Source organism: Chionomys nivalis, chromosome 2, assembly GCF_950005125.1.
Source record: "Chionomys nivalis chromosome 2, mChiNiv1.1, whole genome shotgun sequence".
In the NCBI taxonomy this organism is placed as follows: domain Eukaryota; kingdom Metazoa; phylum Chordata; class Mammalia; order Rodentia; family Cricetidae; genus Chionomys; species Chionomys nivalis.
This window is the reverse complement of record NC_080087.1, coordinates 81,930,407-81,955,488: the sequence shown is the minus strand read 5'-3', so window position 1 is coordinate 81,955,488 and position 25,082 is coordinate 81,930,407. Positions and strand designations below refer to the sequence as shown.

General features: G+C 49.8%; 1 protein-coding gene and 1 non-coding gene across 2 annotated transcripts in view; both read right to left on the bottom strand.

The window, feature by feature from the left end:
- Positions 1 to 3,408: 3,408 nt before the first annotated feature.
- On the bottom strand, positions 3,409 to 3,511 carry LOC130870581 (U6 spliceosomal RNA). The gene has a single exon (XR_009056725.1). It is a non-coding gene; the product is annotated as a U6 spliceosomal RNA (small nuclear RNA).
- A 5,789-nt stretch (positions 3,512 to 9,300) lies between these two features.
- The window catches only part of LOC130869358 (IgGFc-binding protein-like), a 35,704-nt gene continuing 19,922 nt past the window's right edge, over positions 9,301 to 25,082 (bottom strand). Inside the window, exons 10-19 of the mRNA XM_057761377.1 lie at positions 24,259 to 24,596; positions 23,157 to 23,730; positions 22,241 to 22,857; positions 21,259 to 21,805; positions 19,730 to 20,301; positions 18,823 to 19,396; positions 15,018 to 15,217; positions 11,945 to 12,328; positions 9,559 to 9,830; positions 9,301 to 9,453 (exon numbers count right to left, since the gene is read on the bottom strand). Of these exons, the coding sequence (XP_057617360.1) occupies positions 9,444 to 9,453; positions 9,559 to 9,830; positions 11,945 to 12,328; positions 15,018 to 15,217; positions 18,823 to 19,396; positions 19,730 to 20,301; positions 21,259 to 21,805; positions 22,241 to 22,857; positions 23,157 to 23,730; positions 24,259 to 24,596 (4,088 nt within the window). The 3' untranslated portion in view covers positions 9,301 to 9,443. The remainder of the gene's footprint in view (positions 9,454 to 9,558; positions 9,831 to 11,944; positions 12,329 to 15,017; positions 15,218 to 18,822; positions 19,397 to 19,729; positions 20,302 to 21,258; positions 21,806 to 22,240; positions 22,858 to 23,156; positions 23,731 to 24,258; positions 24,597 to 25,082) is intronic.

The following is a 25,082-nucleotide window of genomic DNA, read 5'->3' as shown; positions in this document are numbered from 1 at the left end:
GACCCAGGCCAGCTGGCCTTGGTGAGTTCCTGATAGAACATCCCCATTGTCTCAGTGTGTGGGTGCACCCCTCGCGGTCCTAAGTTCCTTGCTCGTGCTCTGTCTCCTGCTCATGATTTGGACCTTGAGATTTCAGTCCAGTGCTCCAATGTGGGTCTTTGTCTCTGTCTCCTTTCATCGCCTAAATGTTTTTCTTTGGGTTCACCTTCTTAATTAGCTTCTCTAGGACCACACATAATAGGCTCAACGTCCCCTATTCATGGCTAGAAACCAAATATGAGTGAGTACATCCCATGTTCCTCTTTTTGGGTCTGGCTCACCTCACTCAGGATAGTGTTTTCTATTTCCGACCATTTGCCTGCAAAATTCAGAAAGTCATTGTTTTTTACTGCTGGGTAGTACTCTAATATGTATATATTCCATACTTTCTTCATCCATTCTTCCATTGAAGGGCATCTAGGTTGTTTCCAGGTTCTGGCTATTACAAACAATGCTGCTATGAACATAGTTGAGCATATACTTTTGTTGTATGATAGGGCATTTCTTGGGTATATTCCCAAGAGTGGTATTGCTGGGTCCAGGGGTAGGTGGATCCCGAAATTCCTGAGAAACCGCCACACTGTTTTCCAAAGTGGTTGCACAAGTTTGCATTCCCACCAGCAATGGATGAGTGTACCCCTTTCTCCACAACCTCTCCAGCAAAGGCTATCCTTGGTGTTTTTGATTTTAGCCATTCTGACAGGTGTAAGATGGTATCTTAAAGTTGTCTTGATTTGCATTTCCCTGATCGCTAGGGAAGTTGAGCATGACCTTAAATGTCTTTTGGCCATTCGAACTTCTTCTGTTGAGAATTCTCTGTTCAGCTCAGTGCCCCATTTTTTAATTGGGTTGATTAGGCCTTTACGGTCTACTTTCTTGAGTTCTCTATATATTTTGGAGATCAGACCTTTGTCTGTTGCGGGGTTGGTGAAGATCTTCTCCCAGTCAGTGGGTTGCCTTTTTGTCTTAGTGACAGTGTCCTTTGCTTTACAGAAGCTTCTCAGTCTCAGGAGGTCCCATTTATTCAATGATGCCCTTAATGTCTGTGCTGCTGGGGTTGTACGTAGGAAGTGTTCTCCTGTGCACATGTGTTGTAGAGTACTTCCCACTTTCTCTTCTCTCAGGTTCAGTGTGTTCGGACTGATATTGAGGTCTTTAATCCATTTGGACTTGAGTTTTGAGCATGGTGATAGATATGGATCTATTTTCATTTTCTACAGGCTGACATCCAGTTTTGCCAGCACCATTTGTTAAAGATGCTTTCTTTCTTCCATTGAATACTTTTAGCTCCTTTATCAAAAATCAGGTGTTCATAGGTTTGTGGGTTAAAGCTAGGGTCTTCTATTCGATTCCATTGGTCGACTTCTCTGTTTCTATGCCAATACCAAGCTGTTTTCAATACTGTAGCTCTGTAATAGAGTTTGAAGTCAGGGATGGTAATGCCCCCAGACAATCCTTTATTGTATAAGATTGTTTTGGCTATCCTGGGTTTTTTGTTTTTCCATATAAAGTTGATTATTGTCTTTTCCAGATCTGTGAAGAATTTTGATGGGATTTTGATGGGGATTGCGTTGAATCTATAGATTGCCTTTGGTAGAATTGCCATTTTTACTATGTTGATCCTCCCAATCCAAGAGCAAGGAAGATCCTTCCATTTTCTGGTTTTTGTTTTTTTTTTTTGGATTTTCGAGATAGGGTTTCTCTGTAGCTTTTGGTTCCTGTCCTGGAACTAGCTCTTGTAGACCAGGCTGGCCTCGAACTCACAGAGATCCGCCTGCTTCTGCCTCCCGAGTGCTGGGATTAAAGGCGTGTGCCACCACCGCCCGGCTCATCTTTCCCTATTTTTGCAAAAGTTTCTTTCCTTCTTACTCCGTGCCTGGCTGGGTAACTGGCCCCTGATGTCCTCCTCTCCTTGTTCTTTTGTTCCTCATTCTCTCTCCTCCCAGAGTTTCTCCTTCTATGTATCCTCTCTGCCTGCCAGCCCCGCCTTTCCTTGCTTCTGCCTTGCTATTGGCTGTTCAGCTCTTTATTAGGACCATCGGGTGTTTTAGACAGGCACAGCAGCGCAGCTTCACAGAACTAAACAAATGCAATGGAAACAAAAGTCACACACCTGAAGATAAAACCCCCCAACATGAGCACTCTCATGTCTTGCCATTTTAAGGGACCTTGGGATAACAAACGGGGACAGAGCCGGCAGGATGCCCAATCTCAGGGATCTTAGCCAGCCCAGTTGGTTGTAGCATGCACAGGTGGAAGGGTAAGGGAGCAGATGACTAAATCTGGGGCTACCTGGGGAAGAGGCTGCTCTCACCTCTGCTCCCTGGCCAAGACCTGAGTAAGGGACACTTTTCTCCTTACAGTGTTCTGTTTGTCTCTTCTGGATGAGGAACCATTCATCCCCCAGAATTTTATTCCTGGTAGCAAGCCTGTTCCATTACTTACATACTTATCACTGGACAGACATTTGGTGGAGAATGACATTAAGTGTAATCTCAGTTTACAAAGGTACACTTTGAAAAGCATTACAGGGTCCCTATAAGACCAACCCCCCAGTTCCTGATAGTGTTCACAAGTGGGAAAATGGATGAACAATTAGATAGATGCTAAGTCCTGAGATCGACATCCCCAAAAGCACTGACTCCGGGGACCGCAGATGCCGAGACCAGGGGACCAATCCAAACTGGGATTCACAAGTTCATGGGCTACCACTGACTAGTTCTTGGTTAAGTGGAAGATACTGTATAAAGGGCAAAAGTTCTGGGCTCATCTTTCCATCACGACCCTGCCAGTGAGGCTCCAATCCACCTTGGATCGCGGTATTCTCCTTCCCCTGGGTCTTCATGAAAACAATAGTCATTTGCTGTGCCCTCCAGTTCCACAGAGGAACCTGCTGTATCCTAAGCTGTAGTTATAGGGGTAACGCACAACCTTTTTTTTCCCCTTGTGTATTTTCTCTTCCTTCTGCTCTTCCTTGCTGGTAGTTGGTAGGTAGTCGGTAGGTAGTCGGTTGGTAGGTGGTTGGTAAGTGTTGGTAGGTGTTGGTAGGTTTTGATAGGTGGTTGGTAGGTGGTTGGTAGGTGGTTGGTAGGTGGTTGGTAGGTAGTTGGTAGGTAGTAAGTGACTTTCACAGTTCGGTGTCCTTTGTCCTTTGGCAGTTTTGTTGTCACTGGAAGTTTTTGCTGGACTTCAACGTGCTAGATAGATTAGCTCATAGCTTAGACTCTGAAGAGGAAGATTCTGCCCAAGGCCCACAGTAGGCAAGAGTATATACTCTAACACTATGTGGACAGCTAACTATCATTTATTTTATTCTGCTGGTAAATGTCATATGACTTCAATTTCCCTCTTTCATATTCAAGTTCATAAAATATGAGGTTTTTTTTCACAAACTTGTGTGTCACCCTCCTGCAGGGGAGCATGGTAATCTGTGTATTATTCCAATTTTAGTATATATGTTGCCGAAGCGAGTCCTTGGCTTCCTTTGAATAGGTTGGTGAACTTTGTGGTGTTGCTCTGTCTCACTAAGGAAAAGGGTGCAAGGTAGGAAGAGCCAAGCAGGGGATGGGTGTACAGAAAGATATAGGAGGTGTTTGAGTAAGAAAAAGCAAAAAGAGTTGGGCAGTGATGGTGCACGCCTTTAATCCCAGCACTTGGGAGGCAGAAGCAGGTGGATCTAAGTGAGTTCGAGGCCAGCCTGGTCTACAGAGTGAGTTCCAGGACAGCCAGGGCTGTTAACAGAGAAACCCTGTATAGAAAAACCAAACAAACAAACAAACAAAAAAAAAGGAGAGGGTAAAAAGAAAAGACAATATTTTTCATCAAAGAAGGATTTTTTGTACAGTAAAGTAAGATTTCTTTTAAAGTGAAATGCCTGAATTCTTTCCAAAATGGAAAAGGTGAAGGCAAACCAGAAGCCATAAGCAAGCTGCAGAAGGTCCAGGTAGTAGACAATGAAGCTTCAGGATTATATGTAACACACACACTCTTAAACACATTCTTAAAGGATTCAGATTTCTTGCTGGGCAGTAGTGGCACACACCTTTAATCCCAGCACTGGAGAGACAGAGGCAGACAGATCTCTGTGAGTTTGAGGCCAGCCTGGTCTACAGAGTGAGTTCCAGAACAGACAGGGCTAAGCAGAGAAACTCCATCTCTCAAAATACAAAAACAAAAAAAGGGTTTAAATTTCATAAAGTCAAAATGCAGCATATTGACATAAAACAGGAACCCGGTTCTTTGTTTAGAACAAGGAGGTTTTCTTAAGATACTGATCTGTTCTTGGTAACATTTATAAGAACTGGCTTAAAGAACAAGTGTTTCATGCTTATCAAGATAATTACTTGTGTTTTCTGTTGTTTATCAGCCTTTTTAACTGTGTAGGAACCCGAGTCTTTAATAAAATGAGGACTTGTGGGCCGGGCGGTGGTGGCGCATGTCTTTAATCCCAGCAGTTGGGAGGCAGAGGCAGGCGGATCTCTGTGAGTTCGAGACCAGCCTGGTCTACAAGAGCTAGTTCCAGGACAGGCTCCCAAACCACAGAGAAACTCTGTCTCAAAAAAAATAAATTAATTAATAAAAATAAAAATAAAATGAGGACTCGTTTCCAAACACGTTCATTGCGAGTGATAAGAGGAGCTTGAATGAAGGCCGCTGCCTCCTCCTTAGGATGAGTGCACGTTTCCTGGGGATGGTGTGTGGGGGGGTGTCAACCAAAGCTTGGGGGTCAAAGCTGAAGAGGGTAAGGGAGCAAGAAGACAGCCAGTGTTTTGGCCCTTGCCCTGCAAGGTCATCCAGGACCTAGGAGGACACGATGTCTCTAAAATGGCCCTAAAACTCTGATGTCACCTGTCCTCTTGATCAGAGAGGCCATGGAGTCACCAGGGCTTAGATGTCAAGGGTGTCCATCCTGGAAAGAGGAGAGTCACCAAGGGAAGAAATGTCCCCTAGGTGTCGAAGAGAAGCCAACATGGTCAGCAAGACCCTGGCACACCAGCACAGCTAAGAGAAGAAAAGTCATGGGTCTAATTAGGGGGCACCCCTAAGAGTAACCCTACTGAGTCTCGATTATCCTAACAGTAAAAGGTGGATTGTCGCCAGCTGCATGGTCTCCAGCACCCAGCAGGAAAGGACAACTCCAGAGGCCAGTGAGGAGCAGGGGCAGTGCTTCCCGCCAGCCCAGACTGCCTGAGTTTACTCTGCACAACCCTCAGGGTGAAAGGGAGAACCAACTCCCACAAGTTGTCTCCTGACCGCCACATATGTGCGCGCTCTCTCTCTCTCTCTCTCTCTCTCTCTCTCTCTCTCTCTCTCTCTCTCTCTCTCAACAGAAAGTAAAGTTAACTGATAATAGTAAGGGGATCTACAAGTACCCGACCAGGATTCTGGCCTTGGCCTGGTCGAGCGCGTGCCCCAGGCCCTCCGAGGGTGGCACTCAGACCATGGGTTCCAGCCCGCTAAGTCCTTCAACGGCGGTCAAGCATTCAGGACATTACTAATATGGTTGTCCCGTCCTTCAGAAAACCCCGGTTTTTAGAAAGTGCTCATGGTAAGTGCTCTTCAGAGCAGGAAACCAATTGAGAACTTACATATCTTCTTTAAAAGGAACCTCAAGGGCCGACGTCAAATGAACAACCTATTGGCTCATATCCTAACTCCTGAGTTGTAGTAATATCTTGTTTGTAATCTAACAAATAAAGCTTGCCTGAGAGATCAGAGAAGCAGTGCAGTCAGCCACTAGAGAGACCTTATGCCTCTACCAACGCTCAGACCAAAGGGCTGATCCTGCCTCTAGGAATCCTCTCTATGAAACCTCAGACTGCGTGCTCAGACTGAATCCTCAGACTGTATAAGAGCTCCTGTCTCCTCCCACCTTATATTCCTCTCTCTGACCAGCCATATCCCTTCCTGTCTCCACCTCCCTAGTGTTGGGATTAAAGGCATGTGACTCCCAAGTACTGGGAATAAAGGTGTGAGCCATTGCTACCTGGCTCTCTTGCTGTCTTAGGCTGGATCAATTTTGTGTAGCCCAGGGTGGCACTGAACTCACAGAGATCCGTCTGCCTCTGTCTTTTGAGTGCTGGAATTAAAGGTGTGTGCCACCACTGCCTGGCCTCTATGGCTAGCTAGTGGCTCTGCACTCTGATCTTGAGGCAAGCTTTATTTGTTACAGCACAGACAAGACATCACTATGCCACGTTTGGGGCTTCTCTCCCAGGGTGTATCTGGACAATATTTGTGCCCACATGTACCCGTGCCTCACTAAACAAATGCTGCCTAGATTACTTTGAGCATGCTTTTAAGATACTGTATTTTTTCTGTTAAAAACTAATTTATCTGGCTCCGAGTGAATGCAGCCCACTCTCTGTGTAGGATCTCTTCAGCTGGGGATATTCTCTGGGGGAATGTCACCCCAGCAAGGTCTGCCATCCTCATCCTCACGCTCAATCTACAGTCTCCATTTTATTCCAGTCTTCAATATATCCATTAACTTTCAATCCAGGGACCCTCCAGTTTTAACTGAGTAGCTAGCTAGCAATACTGAGTAGTTATACTCAATGGTCACAGCTCAATCCATCTCCCATCCTGGTTCCTTTTGCTTTATGAGGGCTTACAGAAAAACAAAACAAAACAAGAACTAAGCATTTGGTTACTCCTTGTGGTACAGCAGACTTTTAATTCCTGTTATCTTCCCTCCTGGGTATTCCTATCCCTGGGTCCCTTTTTCTCGCTGCTAGAATTTCCCAGTCATTCCGTGGTTGGATATGGCCACGGCTGGCCTTTCTATTGTAAAATGTATTTCACTCTGCAGTTCTGGTCCCTGCTTCCTCTAATGGCTTCCCTGGTTTGGTTCTTCCAGAATTCAATAGATTCAACTTCAGATGGTCATACGATGAAGATATTGCTGCATCTCTCCTGGGCCAGATCTCAAAGCATCATCTTCTACACTAGATCAAATGGGACAGCATTTCTGAGGGACTTGCCAGCCAACAAAACAAGCGGGTATTTTATATCAATGATTTCTGCAGCTCCCTTGCTTCCTAAAGTAGTCAGCACAAGATTGGGGCCATAGGCAGGTCTATGTCTTAGGAAGGGAGAGGCCTCTACTTTGCCCTCCTAGAAGAATATGAGGCTCCATATTGGCTGAGAGAGGAATGAGACCAGGTAGGCAGGGGTTAGACATGGTGCAAGAAATCGCAGCTGTGGCTTTTGATTGTCAAAAATATCCCTTGATGATTGAACATCCTTGATGCTACAATTAGGTCTTCCCACTATATCAAAAGCAGAGACTTTGGGGAATTTCCCAGCAGCCACATATGCACGCCAGGGGAGGGTTTGCATGGTCAAAAGATCCTGACTTTATTATAATATCATTTGCATTGCAACTTTGTCTTCGTGCCTCCCCAGACTTTTCAAGGGAATCATGGGAAGAAATACTTTAAAAGGATGAACTGGTGCACCATGATTTGGGAGAGACAAAAAGGTCATCTTATTCTCATAAATCTATCTCCTACATATTCCTATCTCATATCACTTATCAACATATTCATAAAAAACAGCAAATCCGCCGTCTCTTGCTGCTACTTGCCCGCCTCGGGTCCGCCATCTAAGCACTCAGATGTGTGCTTACTTTGCTTTGCCTGACATACTTCAGCTTAAAGAGTTAATGTTTCTCAGCTGAATTCTTCCCTTCGCGGAGAAGAAATGAACTCTGCACTGCAGTAACAGAGTCACTGCCCGCAGGCCACCCCTGAACATGTGTTCCATGAGCATGCAACAGTTTGAGCGGCATTTCCTACCCAAACAGTAACACCATCTGCAGCTTCTTTTCTCTCTGCTGCTCTAAACAGCCCCTGCTCTCCATTGTAGAGGACTTTCCAGCCTGCCCCGCCCAGCAGTAACAATGTACCCAACAATGTACCCAGGTAGAAGAGATAAGACTCCCAGCCCTTGCTCTTCCTGGCATGCTGGCATCCTTCCTCCCTGGTCCCTTAGCCACAGGCATTCAGAAAGATCTACTCCCATCCTTATGATTAGCATACTAACCCCCAAGCTTCCCCAACACACTCCTCCAATCATGATGCTTCTCTGAATTCCAGTAGGTCCCCTGAACACTGTGGCTCCTCAGCGCCTGGCTTTCCTCTCGTCCAGTGATCATGTCCTCAAGTCAAGCTGTCAATCCCATGATCACACTTATGCTTTATGGGGGGAATCCAGCGGTGGGAATAACCCTAGAGGTCCCAGCCTGCTCCTCTCTAGATGGCATCAGTTCCTGAACTACAGAAGGCCCAGAGACTCAGCTCCAGGCACCTCACTTTCTGCCCACCAGCTTCTGCATCTCTGCCTTATTCTCTTTAGTACCAGTACTCTAAACATCCTTCCGTCCCAACCTCCATTAGCTGGCGGTAAACTCATGGTCCTGCACCTCCTTCTGACTGCACTGCCCTCAGCACCCATCCAGATCCCCACCCCAAAGCATCACACACCTTCACTCACATCCTCAAACTGTAAACTGACTCCAGCTCTCCGACTCTGTGTCAGCCGTCTAGAAGCCCGATGTAGACGGATAAAATACAGGGCCGCTCTAGCTACTTTGTATCAAAGCTCCTTGAAAGGAACTTTTGTACTTCTTGTCTTTGTTTCATCGCTGCTTCTGGGATTCTTTCCAACCAAGCTTTCCCGCCCATCAGCTGACCAAAACTCACAAAAGACCCCCATGTTACCGAAACCAGTGAGGCGTTTCCTGCTATCTTAAAGCAGCAGCCTTTGCCGTGCTCTTCTGCTTAGTCTTCTTGTTTTCCTCCTAGCTTCTCTGTTCTGACTGAACTCAGGAACTAAATCCTCACTCCAACTCTGAGAAAATCCAAGCCTTTGTTCTATTTACAGATGATGGGACCAAGTCAGGAAGGAAGCAGGCAACTCACCAGGCTTGTCAATGGTAAAGCCAGAATCTGTCTGTCTGTCTCCCTCCCTCCCTCCCTCCCTCCTTCCCTCCCCCCACCCTCCACCCCTTCTCCCATCCTGTCCTCCATCATTTCACCATCCACTCCTCTAGTCCCCTGTCTCTATGACTCCCGATCTCCCCAGTGCTTCCCCACTCTGGCCATCTGCTCCTTCACCTGCCGTGCCCCACACGTGAGCCCCCGTCCTCTCCTAGTAGACACCTGTCATAGATGCCATCATCATCCATGTCTCCCACTGTGGGGAGGAGGCTGGGGAGACAGCAGGAGGCAGACACACTGGCACATAGCTTGGGTCAAGACATTTACTCAATGCTTTCAGATGTGGCCTCAGTGGCTCAGCAAGGGGGAGGGACAGGGAAGGAAGGGACACAGGGCATCCTTCAATCACTGTAGCTTCTGGAAGATGCAGCTCTTGAAGTGTCCATTGCCAGTGCTGACTGATCAGCTGGAACTGCAAGAGACAGACACTTAGCACTTCATGCTGCAGACTAAGTACCTACCCACACTACCTCCTCCCCCCCTTCCCTAAAGTCTGGCTTCCATTCTCCAGCCTCACCATGGGGAGAAGTCCTGTGCTTCCCATTTCTCCATTGATGTGTTCTCCTGAGAGCCAAACTTATCATTGGTCTGGTCCCCATCGAAGTTTCCACAGGCCCCACACAGGATGCCCGCATGGTCATCACCGACCATCACATCCAGATGCCCATCTATTCCAAGCTGGACCTGGACCCCTCCCTCCTGGTGGACCAACATGGAGCCATCAGGAAGCCTCTTCACAGACACAGATGTTAGCACGCTAGCTGGGAGATCCACTCGGAGACCGTTCACCTGGTGTGGGGGAGGGGAAATGGAGAAGTGAGACCTGAGTGACAGAAGAGCTGAGGGACCACCACACTGGTGTCCTCATCACAGTAATGATTCAAGCAAAGGGATGGGCAGGCGCGGGAAGGGACAGGGCCTGGAGAGGAGCGGTACATGAGGGATGCACAGGTGGGAAGACAGCTGGAGCTGTGTCCACACACGCTCACTGCGCATGGTTATGCTGCTCTAATATAAAATTAATTAATGTGTACGCCCACGCCCTGATACAAATGTGGAGGTCGGTCGGCAGCGTATGGGAGTTAGTTGTGGGTTCCAGGGATCAAATTCAGGTCCCATTAGGCTTGGTGACTCGTTTCCTCACTAAACCATTTCACCTGCCCAATAGCAATTTACGAGTTTGGGGAGGATATCTTTCTGATACATTGATCAGGATAGAAAGAGGAGGAGTGGGGCATGGATCAAAATTTCTCCACAACTTTCCAAGGTCTGGTGCAAAACATTCTGTACCAGACAGAGAAGCAAACCAGGAATTCCAGATGTGAAATATTAAATCATAATGTTCAAAGTGAACGACCCTCCGGGTTGTCTGCAAGTAACTGGGTCTCCAGCAAATGCAACCGTATCAGCTCCTCTTCTGGGCTTGTATCTGAATGAAGGTGACGATCCTGGCAGTGTAATAACCATGCGGGAAATTTCCAGTTTCTTGTCAGAGGCTGCAGACTCAGCAGCCTTGTGACTGTCTCCCAGCGTCTGTCTGTTCTCCCCGATGGGTTTAGCTTTCTTATGTTAGATTCCCCGGTGAAACTCTTTGGAAAGCGATGTTCCCACTCTTTCTCAAATGTTAATCCCTTGAGTCTCTCCCCATGTAATCGCGGATGTAGGTACATAGGTAGGAAAGACAGACAGATCTTAGAAAACAGAAGGGTGGTGGGAGGGAGGAGGAAGGGTCAAAGAATGAGTACGTGCAGACGCTGAAGCGAGGAGGGGAACAAGGGATGGCTGCAGCAGAGGACACACAGAGATGCAGCGGATGGGCAGTCTTCCTGGCTACAAACTCTGCAGTAAGAATTGGTTGAGTCGTTTCAGTGACCCAGCACAGTGTCTTGAGAAGGCTGAGCTTATTCACAAAAGTCAGGGTTTCCTGGTACCTCCAGGCTGTCAGGCTGTGGTCTAGCTACTGGCAGGAAGCGGTGATCTGGACTGGCCTCTCATGATGGTAACAGTGGAAGCCATTGTTGTCCAAGACAGGCAGACAGTGCCAATGTAACCAGCATCACTGGAAACTTGAAGTGATGCTTATATGAACTTCCCTGAAGATATTTCCCAGGCTTTGTCATGACTGTCGGGGGATTTAAGGACTCCGCGATTCCAGTAGGGGACCCTTGGGAGCGAGTGCCTGGGTCTTTAGGATTGCACTAGGTGGCTCCTTCCTCTTGCTGGTTTGGCCTCATGTCCTTTTCACTGTGATCTTTCTTAGTTATTAGCATAACTATATGCCGAGTCCTCTGAGGGAATCATGGCGCCTCTCTGAGAATGGCTCAGGGGGAATCCTGATATGTGACCCCAGCCTGGCCAATTATAGCATGCTATGCTTAAGATCACATTAACTAATTCCAGTATTAAGCACATGGCATAAACCAGCCTAGTGAGATGCACCACAGGGACTTTCGTTAGATCACTTTGTACTAAGGTAGCAAAGGTGGCAGACTACAGGCCTGAGGTAGACGCTGCTCATCTTTGCTCTCCAGGAATGAAGCTGAACAATTGGTCAGCAAGTCTGAAACCTAGAGGTGTGAACTGACATGGTAGCTGGGGTTTCCCAGATATGGACCCAGTCCATTTGTTTCCCCTAGGGCAGTTTGTGTTTGTTTCCTGCCACTGGTAACCAGCGGAGGCTTGATTGAGACCAATAGCAAAGCCATGCTTTACTTAGTGTAAGAACTCAGGCCAAGGAGAGGGGCCCAGGCTGACCTCTGGAGACAGGTACAAATACAGAAAAAGTGCAGAAACCTAGATGAGGGAAACACCACAAAACCACTGGATAGCCAGGATGTAGGATACCATGATAGGAAGAAGGAAAGTCCAGGGAAGACGTCCGTGCCCTCTGTACCCAGGCTTACCCAGACACCGTTGTTTCGGGTCACAGTCACAAGTCCATCCTCGAAGAAGATGTGGACTTTGTCCACGATCTTGTCATTGCCATCGCAAGACTGCACATCAGCAACCACACGGTACCAGGGCACAGGCTTCTGGATTCCCGGGCAGCGAGAAGAAAGCTCATAGACACCAGGGGAGCTGATGGCATTGTGAGCCCCATCGAAGGTGGTGAGGTTGGCCCCCACAGTGATGGAGCAAACACCTTGGGCAGGCTGGCAGCTCCGGACTCCGTCTTGGAGCTTACAGACTTGGCCAGATGGGCAGCTGGTTGGATGGCATGACAGGCCGGTGCTTGCGGAGCAACAACAGAGCTGGCTGCAGTCTGAGGTCAACAGTGAGGAGTTCACCTGTGCACAGAAAGGGGTGGATGGTGTGCATTCACACAGGTGAGAGATGCTGTGTGTCCTCTCCCCAACGGTAGTCTCAATAGCCCTCAGAGGTCAGGCAATTCATCCGGTCACCACTCTGTCTCTGCCTCAGATTGTGCCCAGTTATTCTGGGAACAAGCCGGAGTTAGGCCAACCGGAGAATGAGAAACCACATGGTGATAATGTTACCGGCTCTAGGCTATTTGTTATGGCTTGAATATGGCTTGTCTACCTGAACCCATGCAGGAGTTTATTCCTCAAAGTGGTATGTATGAAGAGATTGAAAACTTCATGTTCAGAAGTGAGGACTCCGCGGGATGATTAGATTAATAAAGTCACCAAAGTAGAACTCCCATGATTGAAACATGGTGGCTTTTGAAGGCCAGGGAGGGGCTACACCTTGACAGAGGCAGACACACACTCCTGCCATGGCCTCATGCAGAGGGGGCTTCATGAGCGCCCGCATCACTAGTGCTCACGGCCTCATGCAGACGGGGCTTCATGAGCCCGCATCACGAGTGCTCTTTAGACTTCTAGCCTCCAAAACTGTGAGTTTTATAAGGCCATTTCCTCCATGAAGTAGCTTGCATTAGCTGTTTTCTTACAGCGACAGAGTAAATTCATGAGCCTAGAAACCAAGCAAAAATCACAGGACTCATCAAGTGAGTATAACACCCAAAAGCTAAGTGAGGAGAGAGCAGAATCCTTGGCTCAGACTGGAAACACACGGCTATAAGAACCAAATAAAACGGGCCTAAGTGACCCATTAGATGTGATCTGTAACGCTGTAAGAGCTAACTATATGTGTAAGGGAGGGCAGTGCACCCCCACAGGGTACAGGTAGTGACAGCACAGATGCATGCATTCCCATGTGTAACAGGTCCCCATGTAAGAGAAACCATTCTGACCTTAGAACCTAGTATGTAGGCCCTGAAACCTGCCAAAATGGAAAGAAAGACCTAATCCATTGAAGTCCTGGTCCATAGTTCCAGAAAATTCCCTAAATGTACTGACCTTGCTTTCTGGCTTCTGTAGTTCTGCTTCTTGCTAACTGAAGTGGGACAGCCAGGATATGGTTTTAGTACATAAAAGAGACGAAGGACTGCAAGACTCGGGGCTCCATGATTTGGACAAGTTCCCCATGCAGATGCGGCTGACGGTAAAGACTCTGATTTCAGCTTTGTGCGTGTCTGCATGGTGACCCCTGCAGGATTCACCCCAGTCACACAGCGACCTCCCCTGTGTCTCGTCCCTCACCAGCTGCTCCTTCTCCATGCCCCTCTCAGGCTCCCGTGGCTCCCAGAGCCCCGACTCTGGTCCTAGGCTCTGCAGACAGATTCTCTTCTACCTCCTTTCTCTCTGGTGAGGTCATCAGACCTTGTGAAAGCAATGCAGAGTCTGACCCTCAGCTGGCCCTGGCCGAGAGAGAAGTAACTGCTATAGCTGACTTTACTGGAACAGCCAGTGAACTATGGTTAAAATCTACAGATTAGATAACAGTGTGGAGTCAGCATTACTTTCCTGGTTTTGATAATTGTCGTCTGTCATATAAATAAATTTCCTTATTTTTAAATGTGAGATTAGGAGGTGCAGGTAGATGCTCTGGAATAGCTAAAAGGTAAACGAAGGGATCAGCACTGGGCTGGGGCGCACAGCTGACTGTGAGAGCTCTGGGAGGCTGCGGAGCTAACCTAGGAGATCCTGGATGACTTCCAGGAAGTAGTAAGACCCGAAGGAAGAAGAGTTTGGCTCCCTTTGCAAATGACAGACATTGTCTAGGAAGCGTCTCTGTAAAATGGGAGGAACAGCCAGCATATCTATCTTGCTGGACTGCTACGATTAAAGATGAATTAACATTTCAAACAAACTTGGCCACACAAGGAGCTTTCGAGAAGCTTCAACAAGGATAAATTAACTATTAAATCCCAGATCAAACTGTTGAATGTTGGCAGCTGAGCCACCCACTGCACTGCTATAGATCCTATTCTCGCTGAATGTGATGTACGGGAGGATGATCCTGTGCTCACTGGGTACCAACTGTCCTGAGCATCAAATGTCTATGGAGGCAGGATGCTGACCCAACCGTTCTGCAGGTGAAGAAGTTCAGAGAGGGAAGGGTAGTGGAGGAATGCTCCCACACCAAAAGATAGCAATCCAAAATTCCCGGGACCAAGCATGCTACCTTAAATGGAAATGTGTGTTTGCGGTGTGATTAATGTTGTTTAGATGGAGAATTATCCTGATTGTCTAGGTGGGGAATCCCGTGGACACTCATAAAAGGACTATACTGGGAGATGTCAGGTCACCCAGAGAAGTGATGGCAGATGCTGGAGTGGTGTGGCCAAGCCCAGGAATGACCAAAGCCACCAGAGGGTGAGAAAACAAGGAGTAGATTTTCCTCCAGAACCTCTTAAGACAGTGTCAGCCTTCCATCGCATTGACTTTAGTGCGGTGAGCCTGACCCTTGACGCTTGGTCTCCAGAACTGTGGGGAATTAAGTTCTCTTGCTTTGACCTGCTGAGTCTGGGGTGACTCAGTACAGCAGACACAGCTGGGGACAGGCGATGGTCCCTATGTCCCCGTCCTTGAACAGAGACCCAGAGCATAGTAACTCTGAACAGCCCTCCAGCTTCTCCACCCGCACTGCCTGCTTGGAGTCCCTGCTCACCGGCATATAGTGGCCATTGTAGGTGCAGCCGCATTGTTGGGCAGGAACGCACACACCCTGGGAGAGCAGGAAGTGATCGTCACACTCACATCCTTCAAAGCAGCGAGTGCTGCATTGGGTGAGGCCAGCGAGAGCAGCGCAGGAGCCCTGGCAGGAGCTTGTGCAGACAGAGTAGTGGCTGTGGGCAGGACACTGGAGAGCTGTAGGGAGAGGAGGCAAGGGGGTCACGTGTGCTGTAGGATGCTGATAACCTGAATCTACTAAATCTTAGGTCTGGGATGAGTGATTATTGTAATCTGGATGTGAGGTACCCCCTCTCCTCATTCACAGAAAAAAAGAGCGGGTCTCTAGCTGCTGTATGCAATGACTGAGAGGCCTCCGACCTAGGCAATGGACTCATGATTTGCACAGCGTACCCACAGACTCGACAGCCTTTGGTGAGACACATACTTAGGTGTATGTAGTTTACTAGGGTTCTATCTTGTCTCTGGTTTTCCTTTTCTTTCTGATTCTTGGCTACCATGAAATGGGCAACTCTGCTGGTCATTGCTGTGGGACCATGATCTGTACCCTGTCACTTGTAGTTTAAATAAACGCTGATTGGCCAGTAGCCAGGCAGGAAGTATAGGCAGGGCAACCAGGCAGGAAGTAGAGGTGGGGCAAGGAGAATTCTGGGAAGAGAAAGATTCAGTCTGAAGTTGTCACCCAGACACAGAAGAAGCCAGACACAGAGCAAGCAAGATGTGACTGCCTCACCGATAAAGGTACTATGCCATCTGGCTAACACAGACAATTATTATAGACTAATATAATTTATAAGAGTTAATAGGAAGCCTGAGGTACTAGATAATCAGTTTATAATTAATGTAGACCTCCATGTGATTTCTTTGGGATTTAATGACTGCAGGAACCGGGTAGGACAGAAACCTCAGTCAACAGGTCATGCCCTCTCTTCCACGATCAGCCTCAGCACAGGCCCCCTTGACAGACAAGTCACCCCCACACAGAAACCTGTGAGCCCACAAACCAGAGCAAAGTCACCCTCCTCTTCAGATGTCCAGGTACTTTTCATGGCCACGAGAAACTAACACAAAAATTGTTAAGGAGATATAAGGCTGCTGTTGCGACTCTTTCTGGCAATGTGACTCACATGGGAGGTGCTTGGAGAAGGGGGCTAGAGAAACCTGGAGCCCTGTGAGTGGTGTGTATAGGAATTCTGGTGTGAGCTCAGAGCAGATAGTATGTTTGAGACGTGTCAGGCGGAAAGCTCCACCTGACAGAGGACATACCAAGGCTGCAGAGCCTTCCGCCTATAGCATAGTGTTCCTAGCCGGTTTTGTCAGGTTTATAGTCAGTATCGAGAACAAAATCAGAGCATAAATATTTGACAAATGGTTTCTAATGAGATCAGAGGTTCTAGAACGAAACCAGGAACATTGAACTTGGAGAACAAGGACCATAGTCTGAGGATGTCTTGGGAGTCATCAAGACTGGGCTATCATAATCTGAAAAAGGGGAAGTGTGAACTTGAAAGACCTTTCCCTTGAGGAAAGAGAGCAGCTGGGACACCTTATTCACTCAGGGCCACCTAGATGCTTGTTTACCCAGAGTTAATTTCACTACGCTCACCCTCCCAGGCACTCCGAGACGACTCGACAACTGTCTGAGCTGGTGATAGACACTGAAGTCATCTGCATGGAGGTGAGTTTGGGAAAACGTAGAGTGCAGGAGCTATGGGGTCAGTGGCTTCCCCCCAGATTGAAAAATATCCTGAGAGGCCAGGCCATGGGTAGCGAGGATAGGATCTGTATATGGACCCCTGAGCGGGTGAGGCAAGAGCTGTGACGATGAAGCTGAAGATGCCAGGGAGTTAGAGAAAGCAGGGATGTGGGGCACGTAGAGCAAAACATCAGGCAAGAAGCACGAGAGAAAACTGGGCAGGAGCAGAGGCACTCAGGAGGCAGAGGCAGGCAGATCTCTGAGTTTGAGGCCAGGATGGTCTACAACATGAGTTCCAGGACAGCCAGAGCTATCGAGAAACCCTGCCTTAAAAAACTAAAAAATGAGGAGGAAGAAGGAGGAAGGAGAAAGAAAAGAAGGAGGAGGAAGAAAAAGAGGAAGAGGAGGAGGAGGAGGAGAAGGAGGAGGAGGAAGAAGAAGAAGACAGACAGACAGACAGACAGAAGCCATGAGGCCTGTAACTAACAAGGCCTATAGACTAGGGGCTCCCACACTCTTTGGAGCTCACACCGTGTCAATATTTCCCCTGCTAGGTTTTGATCTTACTTTGGTTCCATCTTTCCCTTATATGTGTCCAATCTTCCTTTTTAGTACAGGGATGCACCCCATTATACCACTGGATGTTGAAAATGTGTAATTGTACTTTGCTTGTTTTCTTGCAGAGGCTCACATCTAAGGGTCTACATTGAGTCTTGTTTAGACTCTGGATTCGGACATTTAAGCAATGTGGGAATTATAAAGACCTTGGGGAGTTTTGGAGATGGATTGGACACAGTTTTCGTTATGACATGGATATGAGTCTGCTGGGATCAGGGGTAGAATGTTTGGAGATGAACTGTTCCCCCAAAGACTCATACACTGAAGACTTGGTCTTCTTGGTGGTCTAGTGATTGACTGGTACTTGAGTCACGAACACTCTGACCTTATCAATGGCCAATCCACTGATGGATATATGATTTTATGTGTTACTGAGGAATAATGGAGATTTTTGGAGGTTGGGCTTGGTTGAAGAAAGTCTATCAGCTAGACTAAGCCTTTCAAGAATATCTGTTGCCTGCTCCCGGCTTTGATCTCTGTGCTGCCTCTGTCACCTCTGTCTGCTTCTGCCATAACCCCATCCTACCTCAGGCTCAAGCGTGCACTCAGTCATCCTGAACACAAATGGCTGACACCCTGAGCCTATGTAAATCCTCAAAAACGGTTGCTTTCAAGCATTTGCCACAGTACAAAACCTACCACAATGCTGCAGGGGACACAGCGCTGAGGACCCTATGCTAAAGAGCGTGTGTCCAGTGGGATTGACAGCTCAAGTGGCCATGGCTGGTGGCTGGTTGAGAACATCAGATACAGGCTTGAATGGGAAGGTGAGTCATAGGCCGAGGCTTAAAGCAAGGAGAGTAGAAAGATAGGCATAACTCTGTGCTCTAACTAAGCATTATCAGAGTGGTGTGGCTGTCATCGGATGGGAACTGGGATAGAGAAGAAAGATCGGGTTTGGCATAAAATGCTGTACTCAGATTTAAGGATCACCAGGAAATAACCCAGGAGGCCATGGAAGTCCAGAGCTGGACATGGTGTCTAGTACTATCACTGGGACAGTTGCTATGCTGTGGAGGGGTTGATGGCACTGTGTTTAGTTCCTGCCCTCAGGAGACTGAAGGAGAAATGACTCTGCCATGAAACAAACATCAGCCTTGTCATGCAGAGTCTGGCATGGCTTGTCCCTGTCCTGCAAACTGGAAAGAGGTGTGTGGTCCAGGATTGGGGGTCTATCGGTTGCCACCGTGTCTGAGGGAGGGGGTCAGTGAGCCACAGCTCAGGACTCTTGTCGGATCTCAATCCATCCAACTCCCTTCCAGGTCACTGCAGAAAGCTGAAAACAGCCCTGGGAAGAGGTGGGTGTGAGGTCTGGGGAGAGTGGACTCTTGGCTAGAGTCTGAGACCCTGGGTCAGAAGTAAAGGGGAAGCCACAGAGGATGCTGGGGGAGGGCTGGAGGAGGCCCTGTCACAGGCAGGGATTTCTCCATAGCCCAGAAGTGTCCAAGAGGGGTCCCCAGACACTCACGGCAGAAGTCTTCTGTCCTCCAGGGCTGCACGGTTGCACCAGCTGCCTGACAGGCTGCGGTATAGGCTGCCAGGCTTTGACAGAGGTATGTTTTGTTGCCCTTATTGGCACACAGGTCATACACACATTGGCGGAAGTATTCCAAGGGACTCAGAACCTGGTGGCAGGCCGCGAAGGGGCCTTTGGCGTCCTGCATCTTCCCACAGGCTTCGTTTTTCTCATATTCTTTTGTCTCCTCTGCCAAGCACACAGGGCAGCCTTGGTCCCCACAGCCCTCACCACAGTCCAAGGAGGAGCCAGGAGCTCGCCAGGCTTCTCCAAAGGCCTCAGCACTGGGGGCTAAGTCTCCATTGGGCAACACAAAGTCGTCACTCCAGTTCCCATTGAAGTTCCCACAGAGGCCACAGATATGTCCACGGAAGGAACTAGGGATGGACATGAGGACATGGGCATCGCCGTCGAACAGAACCTTCAGCCCATTGTTGGTCTGCAGAATCATATTCCGGCCTTCAGCAGTCACGGTCACATGGTCTACAGTCATGGGTAGGACCACAGCTTCATCATCCACTGTCACCTGGGTGGAAGGGTCAGTTAGGATGAGGGGACAGCAACTCAGTTTAAGGCACATCCTCACAGTTCCTGCACAGAGCATTGTCTATCTCAGATCTTCTATGAAGAGCTAAGTCCCTTTGGGGCTAAAATCAGGTCCTGTTAAACTCCCAGGATGGGGCCATGACTACAGTAGACTCTGAAGTGGGACCCTTTACCCACAAACCCAGAACTGTCAGGGTAGGGCTGTGCTGTTCCCATACTTGGAACTCTCCAAGCTCTACTGAAACTCTAGAGGGTGAGACTAAGGTGGGGTCCTGTCCCTACCAGAACTCTGGAAAGGTTTGTGTCTACTCACCTGTGGGCCATGAGCCAGGGCCACAACATGGCCTGCCACGGTAACCACCACTCGCTGGGGTTCACCTGCCAAGTTCTTCTCAAGCACAATGGAGAACTCCTCATCTCCAGGTTTCGGGTCACAGACACTGGCCAAGACATAGGAGCAAGAGCCATGAAGATCATACACCCGTCCATCAAGAGTGACGTAATGGATGCCCCCATTGGCCAGGCAGTGGCCACAACCAGAGGGATAGCAGGCCTGAACACCGTTCTCTATCCGGCACTCCTCATAGGGCTTGCAGTCTGAGCCTTCCTTGCAGGTGACCTGCCCATCTGCCCCACACTCACAGAGCTGCTCACACTCAGAGCCTGGGTAGAATGTGGCACCCAGCTGGTAGTAGCGTCCATTGTAGAGACAGCCACACTGGCCCACGGGCACACAGGTGTCACCACTGAGCACAAAGCCAGAATCACAGGCACATCCCTCCCGGCAGGTGGTTTCACAACCCTCTGGGGCCAAGAGGCTTGGGCAGCTCACAGGGCAGGAGTCACCACAGAGCTGGTAGTGACTGTTGGCAGGACACTGGAGGGCTGTGGGGACAGAGCAAGGGAGAGTCAGGCAGAGGCAGTGGTGGCAGCAGAAGGGCTAGTGTGTAAGAGCCCGCCTGAGACAAGCCAGTGCCCCTGGATTGCTATGGGACATGACGTAGGACATATGACAGGGGCACTGATTTGGGAGCTCAGGTGTGGGGGTGTGACCTCGTCTCTCTGAGGAGGGTGTGCCATCCTGACATCTAAGGCAAATGCCATCTAAGGCAAGGGACTATATGGGGGATGCAACCACATGCACCAGAACAGACCAGAACCGACCACAGCTGCATTGGAGTGCATGACTAGGGACCCATGTGTGTGGGAGACTAGTCACCCTGACTGAAGAGAAGGAAGATGGTGCCGACATGACTGGAGCACCCGTTGGTCTCTCAGACATCCTCTGTCTCAGGGTGTGACCCTGCCAGTGTGTATATGATTGGGTGCCATTGACAGGGTGCCCCTGACTCAGCAGATCTGCCTGAATGTGCTGCCCCCACCTCCTGATTCAGTCTGCTTGCATCTGCCCAGGACGGATCCCGATTCCAGCTGAGGGGTCTGACATCTGACCCGTGTGTGGCAGGCAGTGTAGGGTCTCACTGGGCTCTCTGACTACTCTTGTGTGTGTGACAGTGGTCCAGGGGCTTCTGACTGGGCATAACTCCCTTGGCCTCTGACACACCCTCCTTGCTAAGTAACTGTCACTGGTCATATCCAAGTCCACTAGCAAAATGTCCCTTCCAGAGTGGTCTGCACCCAGGCTGTGTGACTCGAGTGTGTAGCTGGGTCCTTCCCTACCCCACTGGTGGTTTTCAGTATCAGTGCCAGGATGTATCTCTGACAGGAGGTGGTGGGGCTGGGCCTTGAGCTTCACTGGAACAACAGGGCTCTTGTCTTAGAGCCCCTGGAAAGAGTTGGGGGAGACCCTGTCTGTGTGGAGCTGCAAGGGTCAGTACTCACGACAGAAGTCTTGCTTCCTCCACTCTCCAAGTTGGGCTCCAACAGCCTGACAAGCTGCCACATAGGCGGCCACGGCAGGACAGAGACCTCCTGAATGGCCCCCAGCTTGACAGGCATCCAGCAAGCAAGCCTCGAAGTACTGCGTGGGTGGCACGAGGCTGTGGCAGGGTGCTAGTGGACCTGCGGGGTCTGAGATGATGCCGCACGCGTTGGGGCCACTGAAGGATTCCTGTTCCTTAGGTGTGCAGGTCTCTGGGCAAGGCTCAGACTGGCATTGATCATCACAGCCTGGGGCTCCGCCCACCTTCCAGCCCTCAGGTTTTCCATCTACAGCTGTCAGGTCATCACTGGAATTTTTGTTGTAGTTCCCGCACAAGCCACAGAGGGCGCCTGCGTAGGCTGCAGGCACGTGCAGGCGCACAAAACTGTTGCCATCAAAAGTCAGGGAGAGCCCTGCTGTGGTTTTCACTACTACGTCTGCTCCACTTAGGTAAATGCTCAGTCGCTTGTCCAGGTAGAAGGGCAGAGCAACAAACTCTCCGTTCACCTGCAGGGTGGAGAGAGGTGAGAGTTTTGCATAAGGATTCAAAGTAGGTTACTGCCCCTGCTGTTTTAAGAGTAAAGACACGTGGAGTCATGGACTCTTTTTGTTTTTGCTTATATTGTTTGTTGTCTCCTGTAACAAGGAACGACTATTGTAGGCTAGGCTTCTGCAAGTCTCTGCAACCCTCCTACCGCAGTCTCTGAGAGCTGAGTTAACAAAAGTGAACCACCCCATCAGACCATGTTTCTGGTTCTCTGTGCTACCATGAAGCAGGTACTTTCAACACTCCTCCCTACAGAGGAATAACGGAAGGCTGAGTCTGGGGAAGCCTTTACTTCCAGCCTTCCTGGTCTCACAGTGTAGTCCTGCCAAGCTGGGAATGGTCTATCCTTCATCTCTCCTGTCCAGCAGAGGCTTCATGTCCCACAGCCCACTCACCTGTAGCTGCCTTGGCCAGCTGGCACTAAGGGTCAGGCTGAGGCCGTAGATATTCAGAGTGACACTGCGTGTGTAGCTGACCGCCTGGCTGCCCCTGTGCTCATTGACCACAGTGACATTGAAGTATTCAGTCCCTGCGGGTGGCGTTTCACAGGGTGCGCTCAGCAGGTACTCGCAGGTGCCTTGGAAGTCAAATCGGTGCCCATCGAGGGTGATGTAATGGGGATCGCCCCAGGCTTGGCACTCAGCTATGCTTGCTGGTTGGCAGCCGAGCTGGCCGGAGGGCAACAAGGCACACTCCTCACCCAGCCCACAGCTGGCAGACGTGCAATTCAGGGATTCACTTCCAGGTCCACAGCGACACCTCTCAGAGCAGCTGGCATCAGTCCAAAACTCGGTGCCCGCTTCATGGTATGTGCCATTGACCCAGCAGCCACAGCCACTGTCCAGGGGAACGCACTGCCCAGCACTCAGCACGAAGCCCTGGTCACACTGGCACCCCTCCACACAGGGCCCGTCACATGCAGCTGGGGTTGTGTGGCGTGCAGGGGCCGGGCAGCTGGCTGGGCAGGGTGGGCCACAGAGCTCGTAGTGGCTGTTGTCAGGGCAGGACATCTCTGTGGGTGGATGAAGGGCGGGAGAGAAATGAAGAATGGTGTTGGAGTGGCCTCTGGGCACGGAGTGGCAAGAGTCATCAGCAGAGACAGAAGGGGACGGGGAGACTACCAGATCCAGTGACGCAGTCAGGGAGGGAAGCCGAGACAAAGTAGAGCAGATGACGTGAGAGACAGACAGAGATGATGAACTGGGGACACACAGAGACAGCCAGGAGACAGCGACAAACAGAACCCAGCAGAAAGACCCAAAGGGTGGGAGTGGAGCCAGCCCAGCCCTTGCCCTGGTCCCCACCACTCACCACAGCCAGCCTGAGTCCTCCAGTCTGTGATTTGGATGCCAGCAGCCTGGCAGGCAGCAGCATAGGCAGCCAGGGACTGGCATAGAATGTCTTTGATGCCACCGCCCATGCAGACATCCAGCACGCAGCCCTTGAAGAAGTTCTCAGGAGGCACATGGGCATGGCAGCTGGCAAAGGGGCCCCCTGCACCAGGAGCCAGAGGTCCACAGTAGCCAGGGCCCTCATACTCCTCCAGTTTGTTCTCTGGGCACACTGGACAGGAACCCTGACATTCATTCCAGCAAAGAGGGTCCCACCCTGGAATCTGCCAGCTGCCACCCCAGGTGGGTATCGAGGGTGCCGTTGTGCCGTTAGGGAAGACTTGGTCATTTTGGGGGTTTTTGTCCATGTTTCCACAGAGCCCACACACTGCATCATGGTAGCTACTGGGCAGTGTGACCTCTACCCTCATGTTCCAGTCATAGGTGACCTGAAGCCCGAAGTCTGTCACCAGAATAGCCTTGAAGCCCCCGTGGACCACTGAAATCCGTCCACCAGCCAGGTAGACAGGCAAGGCCATCAAAACTCCATTCACCTGGAGAGAGAGGGAGCCAGTGGGATCAATTTCCTTTCCCTCTGCTCTTTTCTCTGAGTCTCTGGTCTAGATGTTTCCTTCCCCAGAAACGTGCCTGGGATTGAATCTAGGCCCACCCCATTGGGGGTCCAACGACCTTTCCACAGGGCCGCCTAAGACCATCGGAAAACACAGATATTCACGTTATGATTCATAACAGTATCAAAATTACACTTATGAAGTAGCAACGAAAATAATTTTATGGTTGGGGTCACCACCCCTTCAGGGACTGTATGAATGTGTCACAGCAGTAAGAAGGGTGAGAACCACTGCTCTACATGAAGGCCAACATCATGAGTCTACTGTGAATGTTAGCAAGAGGGCTACGCTTAATTCCCAGGAAAGGGCTGCCCTCTCTTGTAATTTTCCCCATGTGGTTTCATGTCTATGTGAAAACAGACTTTCCAGCTCCTAACTGCTGTTAGTTACACCAGGGTTCATTTGGCCTCATGCCCCTGGGTGTTCCTGGGACCATCATCTTTAACATACCCGGACTTTTCCAATCTCGTTCTTGTGGATGGTGATGTTGGTGTTGTAGGCGCTCACAGTGACCAGTCTCACATAGGACACAGCCGGGTTGCCCCGGTTCTCATTCTTGGTGGTGACAGTGAAGGGAGTCAGGCCCTCGGCACTGACCCCAGGACAGGCAGTTCCTGCCAGCAGGTAGCTGCAGGTGCCCATGAAGTCAAAGTTCCAGCCATCGAAGGAGTGGTAGTGAGGGTCACCCCACAGCCAACATGTGGAATTATAGTTGGGCACACACACGGCCTGACCACCTTGATCCTTGCAGGTCTCCTGAGGCCGGCAAGTGACATTGTGGCATGGGTCTGTGGGGAGAGGAGAGAAACACTGAGGCTCGCCACAAGCATGGCTGTTGCCAGCATCCCCCAGGTCTCTGCTAGGGACACCAGCTCTTGCCTGTTGATGCAGGTGTGACCAGTGTCCTGATACCTGAGCCCTAGACCCTGAAGTTGCTGTGTAAGACCAGACCCTGAGAAGCCAGCACTAGGAGTCCAGAAATTTCATATGTTATGCCTGTGGTCCTCACGTTAAGTCTCTGGGCTTGGATATCCCACAGTGTTCCATCGAGCGCCAGGATCTCACTTCTGGGGCTTGTCCTCAAGGCCTCCCCCTCCCAAGCCTCCACTAGTGCCCCTCTCTCTGTGACTCCAGCTTGGTGTCCAGGCGTCCAGTCTTCACACTCGCTCCTCTGTCTTGTTGCCTGTTTGAAATCAGCCTGGAAGCCTTGTCAGCAGAGGGTGCTATGGAGTCTGTGGGGAGGAGGGGGGGCCCTGTCCTGACAACCTGCTCTG